The following is a 13,303-nucleotide window of genomic DNA, read 5'->3' on the forward strand; positions in this document are numbered from 1 at the left end:
CTCTAACTTGATGTCATTTGCTTCCTGGAAAGCCCCAACTGTCACAAATGGCAGTTTTCTTAGGCATATTCTGTACTAAATGATCACTTATCCTTAACAGGATAGCCCCAATACATACGTAATTCAAAACAACAAATAAGAGATTCTGAACAAGGGAAGAATTGGAGTTTAGAAGTGTGTGTGTGTGTGTGTGTGTGTGTGTGTAGTTTTAGTTGTCACAATGCCTGGGAGGTGCTACTGTGTTTAATTCCATTACCAAACCTCCTGCAATGCATGAGACAGTCCCCAAAATGAAAAATTATCCTGCTAAAAATACTAATATTGCTCCTTTAAGATACCACCTGAGTGCTAGGATCATTTGCTAATAGTCTAGGGACCTTGGTTTGACAGGCTCCTGTCTTAAAATAGTTACTATGATAGTTATTGTCCCTTTTTATGCTCAGATCTGAAAGCTCTGCATACTCCCAAAGTCGCTAAGAGCCCTCCCACAATTAGAATGCCACCCAAGGTTTTACCCTACTGATCAAAACTGTAAACTTCTTGGTTTTATATAGGTGTGGTAAGCTGAAAAAGTGGTTCTCAATTATGAATTTCTTAAAATAAGAAAAAACCCTTTAGATAGTTCAGTATAAACAGTAAAAATAGATACTTCTAAAATATAAAAAGGGCACCGTTTGATACCCCTGTCATTGATCATTACACTACCAGTCATTGCCTAATTGAGTCCTCTCTTGGTTAAATTGTTCTTGTATTTCATCTTTCAAAATACACTCCTTTCCTAAGACCTGGCCACTTAAAGTGTGATCCAGTGACCACCATCATGACCTGGGGCTGTTAGTAATGCAGAGTCATGGGCTCCACCCGACTTACTGAGTCAGAACCTGCATTTTAACAAGAATCCTCAGGTGATTCATAAGCACATTGAACATTGAATAACCGTGTGTAGAGGACACTCGAGGCTGAAACACAGTTTCCAGTAGAAGCATTAGTAAGCATTTTCCAAATCATATTTCTTTCTGGTTAATCCCAAATGAGAAGGGAATTCTCAAGAGAAAAGTTAAAGACGTGGCTTTCGCTCTGGTTTCCCAATTCTAACTCCTTAGCCAGACTGGGGAAGTAATTCAAACGGAAGAAGTGAAAACACATCTTTCTTCTGGTTTCCGGTTTCTTGCTTTCCTGGAACCATGTAGCTCCTAAGAGTAACAAACTGGAGGCTAGCAAAACTGTTGTCTAGGAATTTTAACCCCGAAAGGAAGGTTTCTTAGTTGTTTTGTGAATCCCCCTGAAGTTCCTCTCTCTCGTCTCATGTCATTGCCTTCTTTTGCAAATAATGCTTCCCTTACGTTTGTTTTAGATAAAATTCTATGAGAAAAATTTCCCATTTCTAAAAGGGCTTTCTTCCAGAACAAAATCAGGCTTACCTTAATTAAAAACTATTGAATAAACCTTAAGCAGTTTTAAAGCTGGAAGTTATGTTTGCAGTGATATAAACATGGGTTTCTTATCTACTCTCGGCCAGTGCTATTATAATTCCTGTGCCAATTTTCCTCTTTTTGCTTATAGATCTGGTTTCTCCTTCCCACATCTCAGGGAAGGAATCATAAAGCTGTCCACCATTCTTTTCTTTATAAGCATGGCAATTCAGAGGGAAGAATAAAAGCCCAGGTCTAAAGATAATATACAATGTGGATTTATTTTGAACATTTTTTTATTTCCTCAAGATCTAGTTTTCTCTGGATATTGATTATATGTAAACAAACTTCTCGTTTTTAATATTCTTACAGGAAAAATTGTAATGACTACTAAATTTCGATAAGGGGAGGGTGAAACTCAGGTTTTCTTGTTTCTACCTCATTGCCCATATAGCAAAAATTATAGCATCCTTCCTGTGAGTGAGTAGCAACTAATGTTCTCTCTGAATCATTAACTGAATTTTTGAGCCAGAGTCTCTCTAGGCATAGGTAACAACTTTGAAAGTTGTTGGACTTTTCAGGATATTTAATCCAGTATGAAAGAACCAATGACATTTCTTAAAAATAAAAAAGCTTAACTTGGGCCGTATATGAACTTGACCACCAAGTTTTTAATTTTGGAAAGAAATAGAAACCAGCCTATTAAGTATAACTGGAAGACTTGTCCTCCATTGGATCCACTTCTCTAAACTCCAGTATCAGCTTGATGAGAACTTGTCAAGCTGTTTCTCTGGTTTAGAAGCCCCAGAACTCTACCCAGGGTCCTACTAACAGCTTAGGGGGCATTTTGAATATGCTTTTCTTTCAAAGCCAGTAAGAGTGCAGGAACATAGGAATTGGTGATAAGAGTGAAATGCCCAAAAAGACATTTGAATTAAATTCAGGTTCTCATCTACAAAGATATTTTTGCAAATACTTATCATCATAATAACGTCCACAGCATTCTCCTCATCCTATAAAAAGTTAATGAGGAAGAGGAGTAAGGAGTAGAGAAAAAGACTTACATAAAAGTAACCGTGGTAAATACAAGTAAGTGTTAATTTGCAATTAGGAAAACATCCTCACACACTCAACTCTTCACACAGTTTGATGTGGCCTTAGCTTGACAGGGCTAAGATGTTGCTTAGCAATAGAAAGGAAAGAAATATCGAGAATCTGTAGAATGTGTCATACCTGACAACTGTCTTCATACTTTTTATCTAGATACCATATATGGAATTGTTTATTTAGACCTGTTATTCTATGTAAACATATACATTTTATGTTTTATTTTTTAAAATTTAATATGCAATTTTTTACCTTATGGATGCATTGTTAAGAAAATCAACCAAAGGCTTTGATTGTTTGAGTGTCTCTTTTTCCTCTTCTGAGAATTCTCTTGGATAATATTGCGTAGTAGCATTTTTAGGATATGTCCTAATATATTAAAAGAAAATTCAATACCAAAGGTTAGGTCAAAGAAGAGCAAATACGGGCCACAACAGGTCAAAAGTGTGTCTCTGTGACAATGATGTTAGGATATTATTTTATATTTAAATTATATACATTGAATTTTCTTTATCCTAGACAACTGATATTGACCACTATTCAAAGTCCACACGAATTTCTCTCCAATATAATCAAAAGGATCTTATTTTTGTAAAATTTTTATTTAGAAATCATTTCAAACTTATAGAAAAGTTGTAAGAAGGGTATAAGGAATTCCCACACACCCTTCACCCAGATTCATCAATTATTAACATTTTGCCATCTTTATCGTTTTCTCTCTCTCTTCATTTCATTAAGTCAGTGTCCACCTGACCCCCTCATGGGACATTTGGCAATGTCTAGAAACATTTTTGGTTGTCACAACCTAGACATGCTACTGGTGTCTAGTGGGTAGATCCCAGGGATGCTGTTAAAAACCCTACAAAGCACAAGACAGCCTTCCCTCAGAGAGAATTATCCAGCCCCAAATGTCAATTGTGTTGAAGTTGAGAAACTCTGCTCTAAACATACAAAACTAGGAATAAGATATATTTCAGCAGTGATGGTGGCAGGAAGCCTTGCTCCATCTAGTATGTTCTTAGTGGGCTCTGTATGTGAACACCTCATATGGCATTGTACCTCTGGGCTTTATCAGTCTCAAGTATTAGACTGGGTGAGCCCTTGATCTTGGCATGTGGAGCTTGGAAAAGTCACAGGGCACAATCATTAAGAGTGTGGACTCTAGTGATTGGCTGCCTGGCTTTGAAGCCTGGTTCTATCATTTACTAGCTATATGACCCCTGAGCTAATTATCTAACCTTCTGTGCCTGTTTTCTCATCTCTAAATGAAATTCTTAAAGTAGCTAGTTCATAGTGTCATTGTAAGGATTGAATGTGTTGATACATGCAAAACTTTAAAAACAGTGCCTAGCACATTTTAAATGATCAACAAAATATTATGTAGTATTTGTGTTTGTTGAACAAATGTCAGCACAATGCAGAATGTCTCTGTGAGAGGTAATATATTAAATGCAGAGTAATCAGACAAAGGGGTAAAGGGAGTTTTTAGAATAATTCATTTTTTTTCCTTGTTTAGGTCAGTATCCATCGCAGAAGGCAGAGTGGTAGAAAGAAATAATATTAGTATTGGAACCAGAGAGACTTGGGTTCAAATCTCAGCTTCACCTTTTAATTTCTGCTCTCTAGACAGGGTTAAGTAAAAAAAAAAAAATGATATGTTGCTTGGTGGTTTTATCCAAGTAGCAACATGCCTAAGAGTCACTCTTACTTTCGAAATATGATTTGTTTTGTTGTTTTTCAGCAAAACTATTCATTATTGCTTCAGGTTTAAATTATGCCTAAAACATTGGGCTTTCATTTTTAACCTCCCTTTGCTTCAGTTTCTCTATTTGTAAAATGGGGATAGTGCCTACCTCAGAGAGCAGTTGTGAGGATTGAGTTGATGTGTGTAAAGCACTTAGAAGAATGCCTGGTATGTGGTGGGAACACTAGGCATTTGCTTTCACTGTCATTATTCTTTGAACTTCATCTTTGACTTTTCTTGACTCCCTCCAATAAAATCACATATCCTACTTTCTCTACCTCATACCAGCTACCCTTCCTAATTTCCTGCTTGTAATGCATGGTACCAGCATTCTCCCAGTCATCTAGGTTTAAACCATTTGAGTTCTTTTAATTCTTTGAAAAAAATTTTTTTTCATTTTGTGGGTCAAGTCCTGCCCTTATTTCTCATCTGTTTACTCCCTCTATGTAGGAACACTGTCAGTATCATTATTATTAGTCTGTATTCTGAGTCTACCTACTGAGTCTACCCTGGCTGACTCATTCTCGGTACTTGTCTGTACCCTAGTAGGAACATAAAATAACTCTCTGGGTGGCTTGACTTAGAAATTTGTCTCAAAATTCAAGTTCATTTGGTACTAATATATCACCTCTCTCCTTCCTCTCTTGCCCTCACTTCTTGATATTTATGGATGTCTGATGTCCTCCTTCCCTGCCAGGACTTGACCACCAATTCTTGCCTTTCTCTTTACTGCCTCTTGTTTTGGCCTGTCTGTTCATCTTCTTCTCTTGTTTCTGACTCATTTCTTGGCCCAACTTTTGGAGTCCATATATACGTGCCCTGACTTTAACATTGCACTTTCATGGGTTTTAACCTGTTAGTTCACATAGATCTGAAAAGTATCTTCTGTATTGCATTCCATGTTCCTGAGCCCTGATTCTCCTGGTCATGACCTGTCTCACTGTGTATTTCATAACTCTTCACTTAACACTGAATTCAAGTCTGTCATCATTCTGCACATTCTTCCTTACCTACGGCCTTTTCTTCCTGTTTTCCCTCCTCCATTCTTTTTTCCCCTCCATTTAATAAATATATGCCAGGAACTCTCCTAGGAGTTGGGAACATAGCAGTAAACAAAATATACAAAGTTTTTATCTCATAGAGCTTAAATTCCAAGGGCAGAGTGAAGAAAATAGAGACGATGAAAAACATAATTCAAGTGATTATGGCACAGTGGAGAAAAGCAGAGCTTGTTTAGGAACAAGGGATGATGGGGCTGGAGAGGCACACAGTGCCTCGTCACGGAGGAAGGAGAACCTCATATGCTATCCTAAGGGCTCTAGATGGATGTGTTTTTCAACTGATGGAAGCCAGAGAAGAAACCTAGACAATGAAGTAACACCATCTGATTTGATGTTTAAGAATGATGACTTAGGTGGTAGAACAGAGCAATGAGGGACAATGGTAATATGCCAGATGAGAGATGACCAGCACTGTCATGATAAACAGCATCACTCATTTTCCCACTCCAGTCTTTACAATCTTCTATACTTGTATCTCATTTTCCTGTTATGATTTTTAAAGGCATTATTGAATATAATTAGATCTTCCTGAATTGAATTACTCTGTGGAGATCTATGTGTCATCATCATTAACCCATTTCTATTTATTATAAAGAGCTCTCAAAATAATAATGGAAGTTACTAGATTTTACTGTAACTGGCTATAAAATTACATACAGCCATCACATACTTACCATTTTGTCTGAGTGCTTATGTCCTTTATTTGGGGGATTACTTGCATGCCAACATCTTTTTCAAGTTGTTTAAGGGTAAAATTTTTATCTGGGTAGGCTGTACATTCAATATAGGCATCTTTTACACTGGAAGCATTCTGGTCACTGAACTTAATTGGTGCACCAAATTCACTTCGTTTTCGAGAAATCATATATGTAATCTGTAACACATGTAAACAGTAAAGGTAACATAATGAAGTCCCTGAAGAAAAGCTGACGTGTAGGCAATGTTGGTACTCTGCTCAGATCCACTCAGAGCGCTTTGTGCACTTTCTGTGAGCGCCTCCAGCTCTGCATGCTTTCCATTCACATGAGCAGCACCCGCTCCTCCTCTTTGGAGGGCTGCTCTAGGGCTATTGAGACCACTTTGCAAGCAGGTGCAAAGAACAGGAAGCAACTGGCAGTTTCATCTTGACTAATGGTGGACTGGCAGGAGGGATACATAAACCCCTCTCCTTGGTTTCTGTGTGGGACAACTCTGAGGTATAATTTACACTCCAGAGTTCCTCTTTGGGTTTGGCTGAAGCCTTCCCTCTGCAGACTTTTGCCTGAGAGTGCAGCCTGGCAGGGCTTCCTCCATATCCCTGTTCAGCTGCTTGTCATGTTCTCTTCTGGGGCACTTTCCTAATAAACCACTCACACACAATTCCCCCTCACAGGAGTTCCTTTGAGAGGGAATGCCACTATATTAGCTTCCTACGGCTGCCATAACCAAGTACTACAAATGGGGTGGCCTAAAACAACAGAAACTTATTCTCTTACAGTTGTGGAGGCTAGAAGTTTGAAATTGATGTGTTTGAGGGTTGTTTCCTTCTGAAGGCTCTGAGGGAGAATCTGTTCCCTGTTTCTCTCCTGGCTTCTGGTGACAGCCAGCAATCCTTGTGTTCCTTGGTTTGTGTATCCATCTTTCCAGTCTCTGCCTGCTTCTTTACATGCCATTCTCCCTGTGTCTCTTTGTCATCCCATGGCCATCTTATCACAAGGACACCAGTCATATTGGATTAGGGGCCTGCCCTACTCCAGTATGACCTCATCTTAAATAGTTGTACCTGCAATGACCCTATTTTCAGATAGAATCACATTCTGAGGTGCTGGAGGTTAGAAGTTCAACATATCATTTTTTGGAGACAAAATTCAACTCATAACACCCACTTAAGACAATGACCGTTCTTTTATAAAAGCAAACCAAAACAACACACCAAAAACTATGCCTCCATAGCAAACACAGTAAACCTTATGAATCCTTCAGGAATAAGTGTTGTTCAGCTACAGGGAGGTAATGATTACAGATCATATATAATCCTCTAACCTGCTTTGTAGATTCCGTAACTGATTCTTCCTCAATTTCTTTTTCACTGCCCAAAGAAACCCATGGTTTAGAGACAGGTGGTTTATAAATATACACATCTTCAGGAATATGTTCTTTATATTCTTCTTGTTCTTCTGGTACTTCTGGGGGCTAAAGTAAAATAAATAGTATTCTACAATATATGCCCAAGTTTAGGTTATAGCTATATGTATATACTTTGCAACAAACTTTACTTTTATATAAATTCATTAAGCACCTTCTTACTTTTTTTCTTGTCAATTGACACTTTTGAATTATGAAAAGGAAACAAAGCAAGAAAAGGAAACAAAGCAAAAAAGGAAAAAGAAAAAAGAGATATCAAGAATATAGAAAGAGAAAAAGACAGTAGACAAGAAGAAATAAATATACGCATCTCTACATATAGATGTGTATATATATATATACACACACTCCTGATATATATATACACATATATATACACATCTTTACATATAGATGCTGCTTTATTTGTAATAGTAAAAAAAACCAACCAAATGAGTATCAGTAGAGGAATGGATTGACGACAGTGTGGTAAAACCATAAAATAAAATTCCATAGAGCAGTTATAATGAACAAATTTGATCTATATATATATGGTATCTAAATGTACTGATATTGATAGATCCTAGAATTTTATAATTTGGTGAAAAATGAAGTTGCGGACTGAGTATAAAAATGACACAATTTTTATGCGAATGTTAAGTTAATAAGACTATAAAATCCATTATTGTAGAACATAAATATATGGTAAAGTGTAAAACCACAGGCAAGAACAATATGTAACAATTTAGAATAATGGTTCCTTATAGGGAGGAGTGAAGAAAATGGAATTAGGGAGGATATGAGAGGGAGTGGAATATTGTCTGTAATATTTATTTCTTTTGTTAAAAAAGTTTTAAAGTAAATATAATAAAAATTAATATTTTAAAATTCTGGATAACGAAGTGTAGATATTTGTTATACTACTCTCTAGTTTTTTCTAAACATTTAAAATATTACAATAAAAAATTAAAAACAGAACAGCAATCACAAAAATAAAATTGAAAATGTTAAGGCTAAATGAAAGATGATTTTTAATTATAAACTGTTAGTTTTTATTATTTTTTCTTCTTTTTGAGACAGGGTCTCACTCTGTCACCCAGGCTGGTGTGCACGGGCGTGATCATGGCTCACTGCAACCTCCACCTTTCTGGCCCAAGTGATCCACCCATCTCAGCCTCCCAAGTAGCTGGAACTACAGGCACGTGCTACCATGCCTGGCTAATATTTTTATTTTTTGTGGTGGCAGGGTCTTGCTATGTTACCCAGGCTCGTCTGGAACTCCTGGCCTCAAGTGATCCCTTCTCAGCCTCCCAAAGTGCTGGGATTACAGGCATGAGCCACTGTGCCCAGCCTAGATATTTTTTTAATTATATGGTTTCCCTTTATTCTTATTGCTTATTGGACAGCCACACAAACCTCTCTGTCATCCTCAAACAATTTAAACAAACCTCCCAAATTGCTTCCTTCAATTTGACCAAATAGGAATGGAAGATCGGAAAGAGAGTCTCATACATCTGTTACCTTTCTTGCCCACCTTGAACAAAGGGCTTTACCTATATGAATCCTCATGAAAGCTCTGGAAATGTGCAATCATGGTGTCACCATTTTACCAGTGAGAGGCTCAGTAACTTACTCAAAGTCGTGCAGATGGCAAGAAGAGAACAAGGAAAGCGGTACTCCAGATTCACTGTTTCCTCTCTCATGAGGTCAACGAAGGGCAAATCTGCTACCCTGAGATACTTGATTTAGTTCATCCCCCATTTACTGCTTACTTATTCTAGGTGCCAGAACCTGATCTGGGTCCCAAAGAAACAGAGCTGAACAAGAATAATCATCACTACGTATAGGGATCCCCCAGACGCACCGCTTCCGCTTCCTTCTGCTAATCAACAAATTGCCCAACCTGGGCAACATATGAGACCTCATCTCTACAAAAAATAAACAAAATTAGCTTGACGTGGTGGTGCATGCCTGTAGTCCCAGCTACTTGGGGGGGCTGAGGTGGGAGGATCGTTTGGGCCTGGGAGATTGACGTTGCAGTGACCAGGATTGTGCCACTGCACTCCAGCCTGGGTGACAGAGCAAGAGCCTATCTCAAAAACAACCACAACCACAACAAAAACAAACAAATTACAAGGGCTTGGGGTTTGCTCACATTTAAATAGTTTTCTTTGCCCTCTTCAGTTCCAATAAGATAAAAGTTAAGTCCATATTTGAAGTCTTTGTCATAAACAAGCAGAAGCTCATTTCCAGGATATTCCTACAAGAATATAATTGAGAGAGGAAGTTAATGTTCAATGGTCATTCAGTTTATTTTGATGCTAACACAAAATTCATATTTCTCTTATCAACCAATTATAGAAGATAACCATTGTGCTAATCTATGGCTGATAACACCAAATTGCAAAATTATTTTATTAACTTTAAAAAGCTCTTAAAAACATAATGCATCCAGGGAAATGTACATGCACTTTTACTTCTAACAGGAAAAAGGAGCAGTTTTTGTTTGGTATTGTGCTCTGTAGCATGCATAGAGATAAATCAGAACCAAAATTATGAATTAAACAATTAAAGCAGAAAATAAGGATAGATTTATATTCTAGTTAAAACTGGGCAAAGGCGGAGCACGGTGGCTCATGCTTGCAATCCCAGCATTTTGGAGGGCCACGGTGGGCAGATCACTTGAGCTCAGGAGTTTGAGACCAGCCTGGGCAACATGGAAAAATCCTATCTGTACAAAAACAAAAATCAGTTGGGCATGGTGGCCTGTGCCTGTGGTCCCAGTTACTCAGGAGGCTGAGACGGGAGGATTGCTTGAACCTGGGGGGCGGAAGTTGCAGTGAGCCATGATTGCGTCCCTAGCCTGGGAGACAGGAGTGAAACCCTGCCTCAAAAAACAAAACAAAACAAAACAAAAACTGGGCAAGGATGAGCTTTTCTGGGTGTGGGATTAGATAACAAGTCATTGATGAAACTTTGCTTTTCACAGAGGATCATCAAACAGGATTCCCAAGGAGGGGTGGGCAAGCTAGCACTTGCCCAAAGCGATGGGGCCAGATTTGAACCAACAACCTCTCCAACTTTTGTTATTATGTACCAGGAACTTCTTGAGGTAGGACTGAAAATAAAGAGGGATATTGTGCCCACCTGGACAATTTTTTTGACTGGGTGGAAATCAGACACTGCAGCTCTGTTGCGCAGGTCCTCAAAAATATCTTCTTTATTGATAAGCTTATAAGGTTGTTCATCTGTGACATCTTCATCTATTCGACAGTTAAATATTTCCTGGGTCTTGGTGGTTAATACTAAAGGATAAATTTCTGGATGACCTAGGAAAGACAAAGTGGAATTTGGACATTAAATATGACCACTTAAAATATTAGCATTAGAAAACATGCAATTGCTTGGTTTTAATAATTATCTTGGTTAAAATTTTAAGACTTTAAAATTATTATTCCTGTATTTAAAGTAAATATATCCATTATTTTTTAAATGCCAAAAACATTTTTAAAAAAGAAGAAAATAACAATGGCCCATAATACTACCTCTCAAGAAAAAAAACCTCTATTAATATTTTGCTTTATTTTCTTCTAGTCACTCCATATGTATCTCATATGAACTTCTAAATACTGCTTTTAATATTTACCATTACGTCACAAGTATTTTACAATGGCACTAAGTAATCTGTCTAAAACATTATTTTAGATGAATTGAATTCTATAGCATAATTTTAAACAATTCTCGTGTTGGTAAGCATTCTGATTTCTTTTCTTGCTTGTTTCCAATTATTGTAAATAATCCTACAAACAAATATCTAGTTTATAAATTTTTATTGCATTTCAAATTGTTTTCTTGGGATAGATTTAAAAAGTGAAATTATTGGTTGGAAGGTATGACCACTTGTTTAGGCTTTCAGCCTGTATTACTTTCCTAAAACACCCCAACCTCACCCTCTCCCCTGCTGCTCTCTCTTACCAGGTGACTGGCTTTTTATTTCACAGAGAAAACAGGGTCTGAATAGCACAGAATCCTGCCAGGTCCTGCAGCCCTGCCCATGTGCTAATCAAAACGGGCACCACCTTTCTGCCCTTATGCATTCAGAGGACCTGCCCTCCTCAGCCACCAGGGTCCATTCAACTATTCCTTTCCTTTCGGCTTTTCTTACTTCCATGCCGCTTTCCCTCAGCATGCAGATTTGCTCAATGGTCTCTTGTTTTAAAGAAACCTTCCCTTAGAGCTGGGCGCGGTGGCTGACACCTGCTCGAGGCAGGTGGATCACAAGGTCAGGAGATCGAGACCATCCTGGCTAACACAGTGAAACCCCATCTCTACTAACAATACAAAAAATTAGCCAGGCATGGTGGCAGGCGCCCGTAGTCCCAGCTACTCGGGAGGCTGAGGCAGGAGAATGGCGTTAACCCAGGAGGCGGAGGTTGCAGTGAGCAGGGATCACACCACTGCACTCCAGCCTGGACAACAGAGGGAGACTCTGTCTCAAAAAAAAAAAAAAAAAGAAAAAGAAAAGAAAAGAAAAGAAAAAAAGTGAAGAGAAAAGAAAAGAAAAGAAAAATAGTGAAGAGAAAAGAAACCTTCCCTTGAGCCTATATAGGGATCTCTGCTCTTTAGGGCTTCTCTTTTTCACAGTCAAACTTACTGTTACTCAATTCCTCACATTTTTCAAATAGTGACTTCTCAGTTGGTTGTATTAATAAACCCTTGGACACAGGAAAGTGGGTAGGGAATCCCTTTCCTCCCATCTGGCTGCCAGTCCCAGTATTGCTCTCAGAAGAGGAGAGAGGAGAGGTTCAAGAGGCTTCCATCCCTGGTCTCCCCATCCCATCTTCGTACCTCAGGCCAGTCCTCAGCAGCAGCATGCCCCGGGAGGGTGGACACTAGAGGACAAAGGAGCATTTTGCCTGCTGCCCTCCCCTCTCTCAAGCCTTCTTCCTGTTTTTTTATCCTTCATATCACTATCATCAGCTACAATGGTCTCAGCTCTGCATCTGTCCCCAGGACTCTCTCCCCAGCTCCCAGGGTCCACTCCCATCTCCTCCAGCACCCACGCCCCTGGATGTCAGGCCATCCTCCCTCCAACTGCTCAATAGATGTGCCAGCAAGGGGAAAAGTGTACGTGGCCTCTCATGTTTGAATTTTGAGCTTATTTTCCAACAGAAATATTTTCCCCCACCCCAGGGGCTCTATGGTACAATAATTCAGGTAATTTGGAGGTTTTAAATAACTGTATGCATAACACTGATTATATGCGGAAGCATATTTCAAACTGCAGTCAGCTGGCATAACATTGGGAATTCAAGTCGTTCATGAATGAAGGACAAATTATACACTTTTATCTCCCTCAAAAGACTAACCATAACACCTGGCACCTACGAGATGCTCAATAAGTAACCGTTGACTTGATTCAAATCAAGTACTCCTCTGCAAACAGACTGCATTTGTAGTGTCGAATGGGTAACAAAAGTTCTGTAGTTTTGTCTGAGAAAACCACTAGGTGGGACTGTGAAACTCACACTGTGCTAGTGCTGAAAAGAAGGCAGCTGTCCCTGATAAACAGAGGCATTCAGGAAGACCAGAAAGCTTTCTATCATCCTCGACACTGGAAAGACAGCACCAAAGATTGTTTTCTATGTTATCTGCCCCTACTAAACACACACTTCAAATTCTACTGGCTTGATATTTTTCACACAAAAAAATGATCCTTTCACACTAATTGGACTTTTTCAAGGCAACTCTAATATAAGATCTAACATTCCTTTATCTAGAAGTCAGTAAAACTAGTGGACTGTTTCTGGTTCGAGTTGGCAATCAGTGATAACTGCAGATAACTGGCAGCCAACAGATCACACAAAACTTCTATA

General features: G+C 38.6%; 1 protein-coding gene across 2 annotated transcripts in view; it reads right to left on the minus strand.

Moving 5' to 3' along the window:
• WDR63 (WD repeat domain 63) overlaps window positions 1–13,303 on the minus strand; it is a 70,333-nt gene that overhangs the window by 40,578 nt on the left and 16,452 nt on the right. The window contains exons 4-8 of one of the 2 annotated variants that reach the window (XM_030823445.1): window positions 10,575–10,756; window positions 9,583–9,687; window positions 7,347–7,496; window positions 5,999–6,198; window positions 2,772–2,888 (exon numbers count right to left, since the gene is read on the minus strand). In XM_030823445.1, coding sequence (XP_030679305.1) covers window positions 2,772–2,888; window positions 5,999–6,198; window positions 7,347–7,496; window positions 9,583–9,687; window positions 10,575–10,756 — 754 coding nt within the window. The remainder of the gene's footprint in view (window positions 1–2,771; window positions 2,889–5,998; window positions 6,199–7,346; window positions 7,497–9,582; window positions 9,688–10,574; window positions 10,757–13,303) is intronic. The other variant, XM_030823446.1, reaches the window with a different exon arrangement.

Source organism: Nomascus leucogenys, chromosome 12, assembly GCF_006542625.1.
Source record: "Nomascus leucogenys isolate Asia chromosome 12, Asia_NLE_v1, whole genome shotgun sequence".
Classification (NCBI taxonomy): domain Eukaryota; kingdom Metazoa; phylum Chordata; class Mammalia; order Primates; family Hylobatidae; genus Nomascus; species Nomascus leucogenys.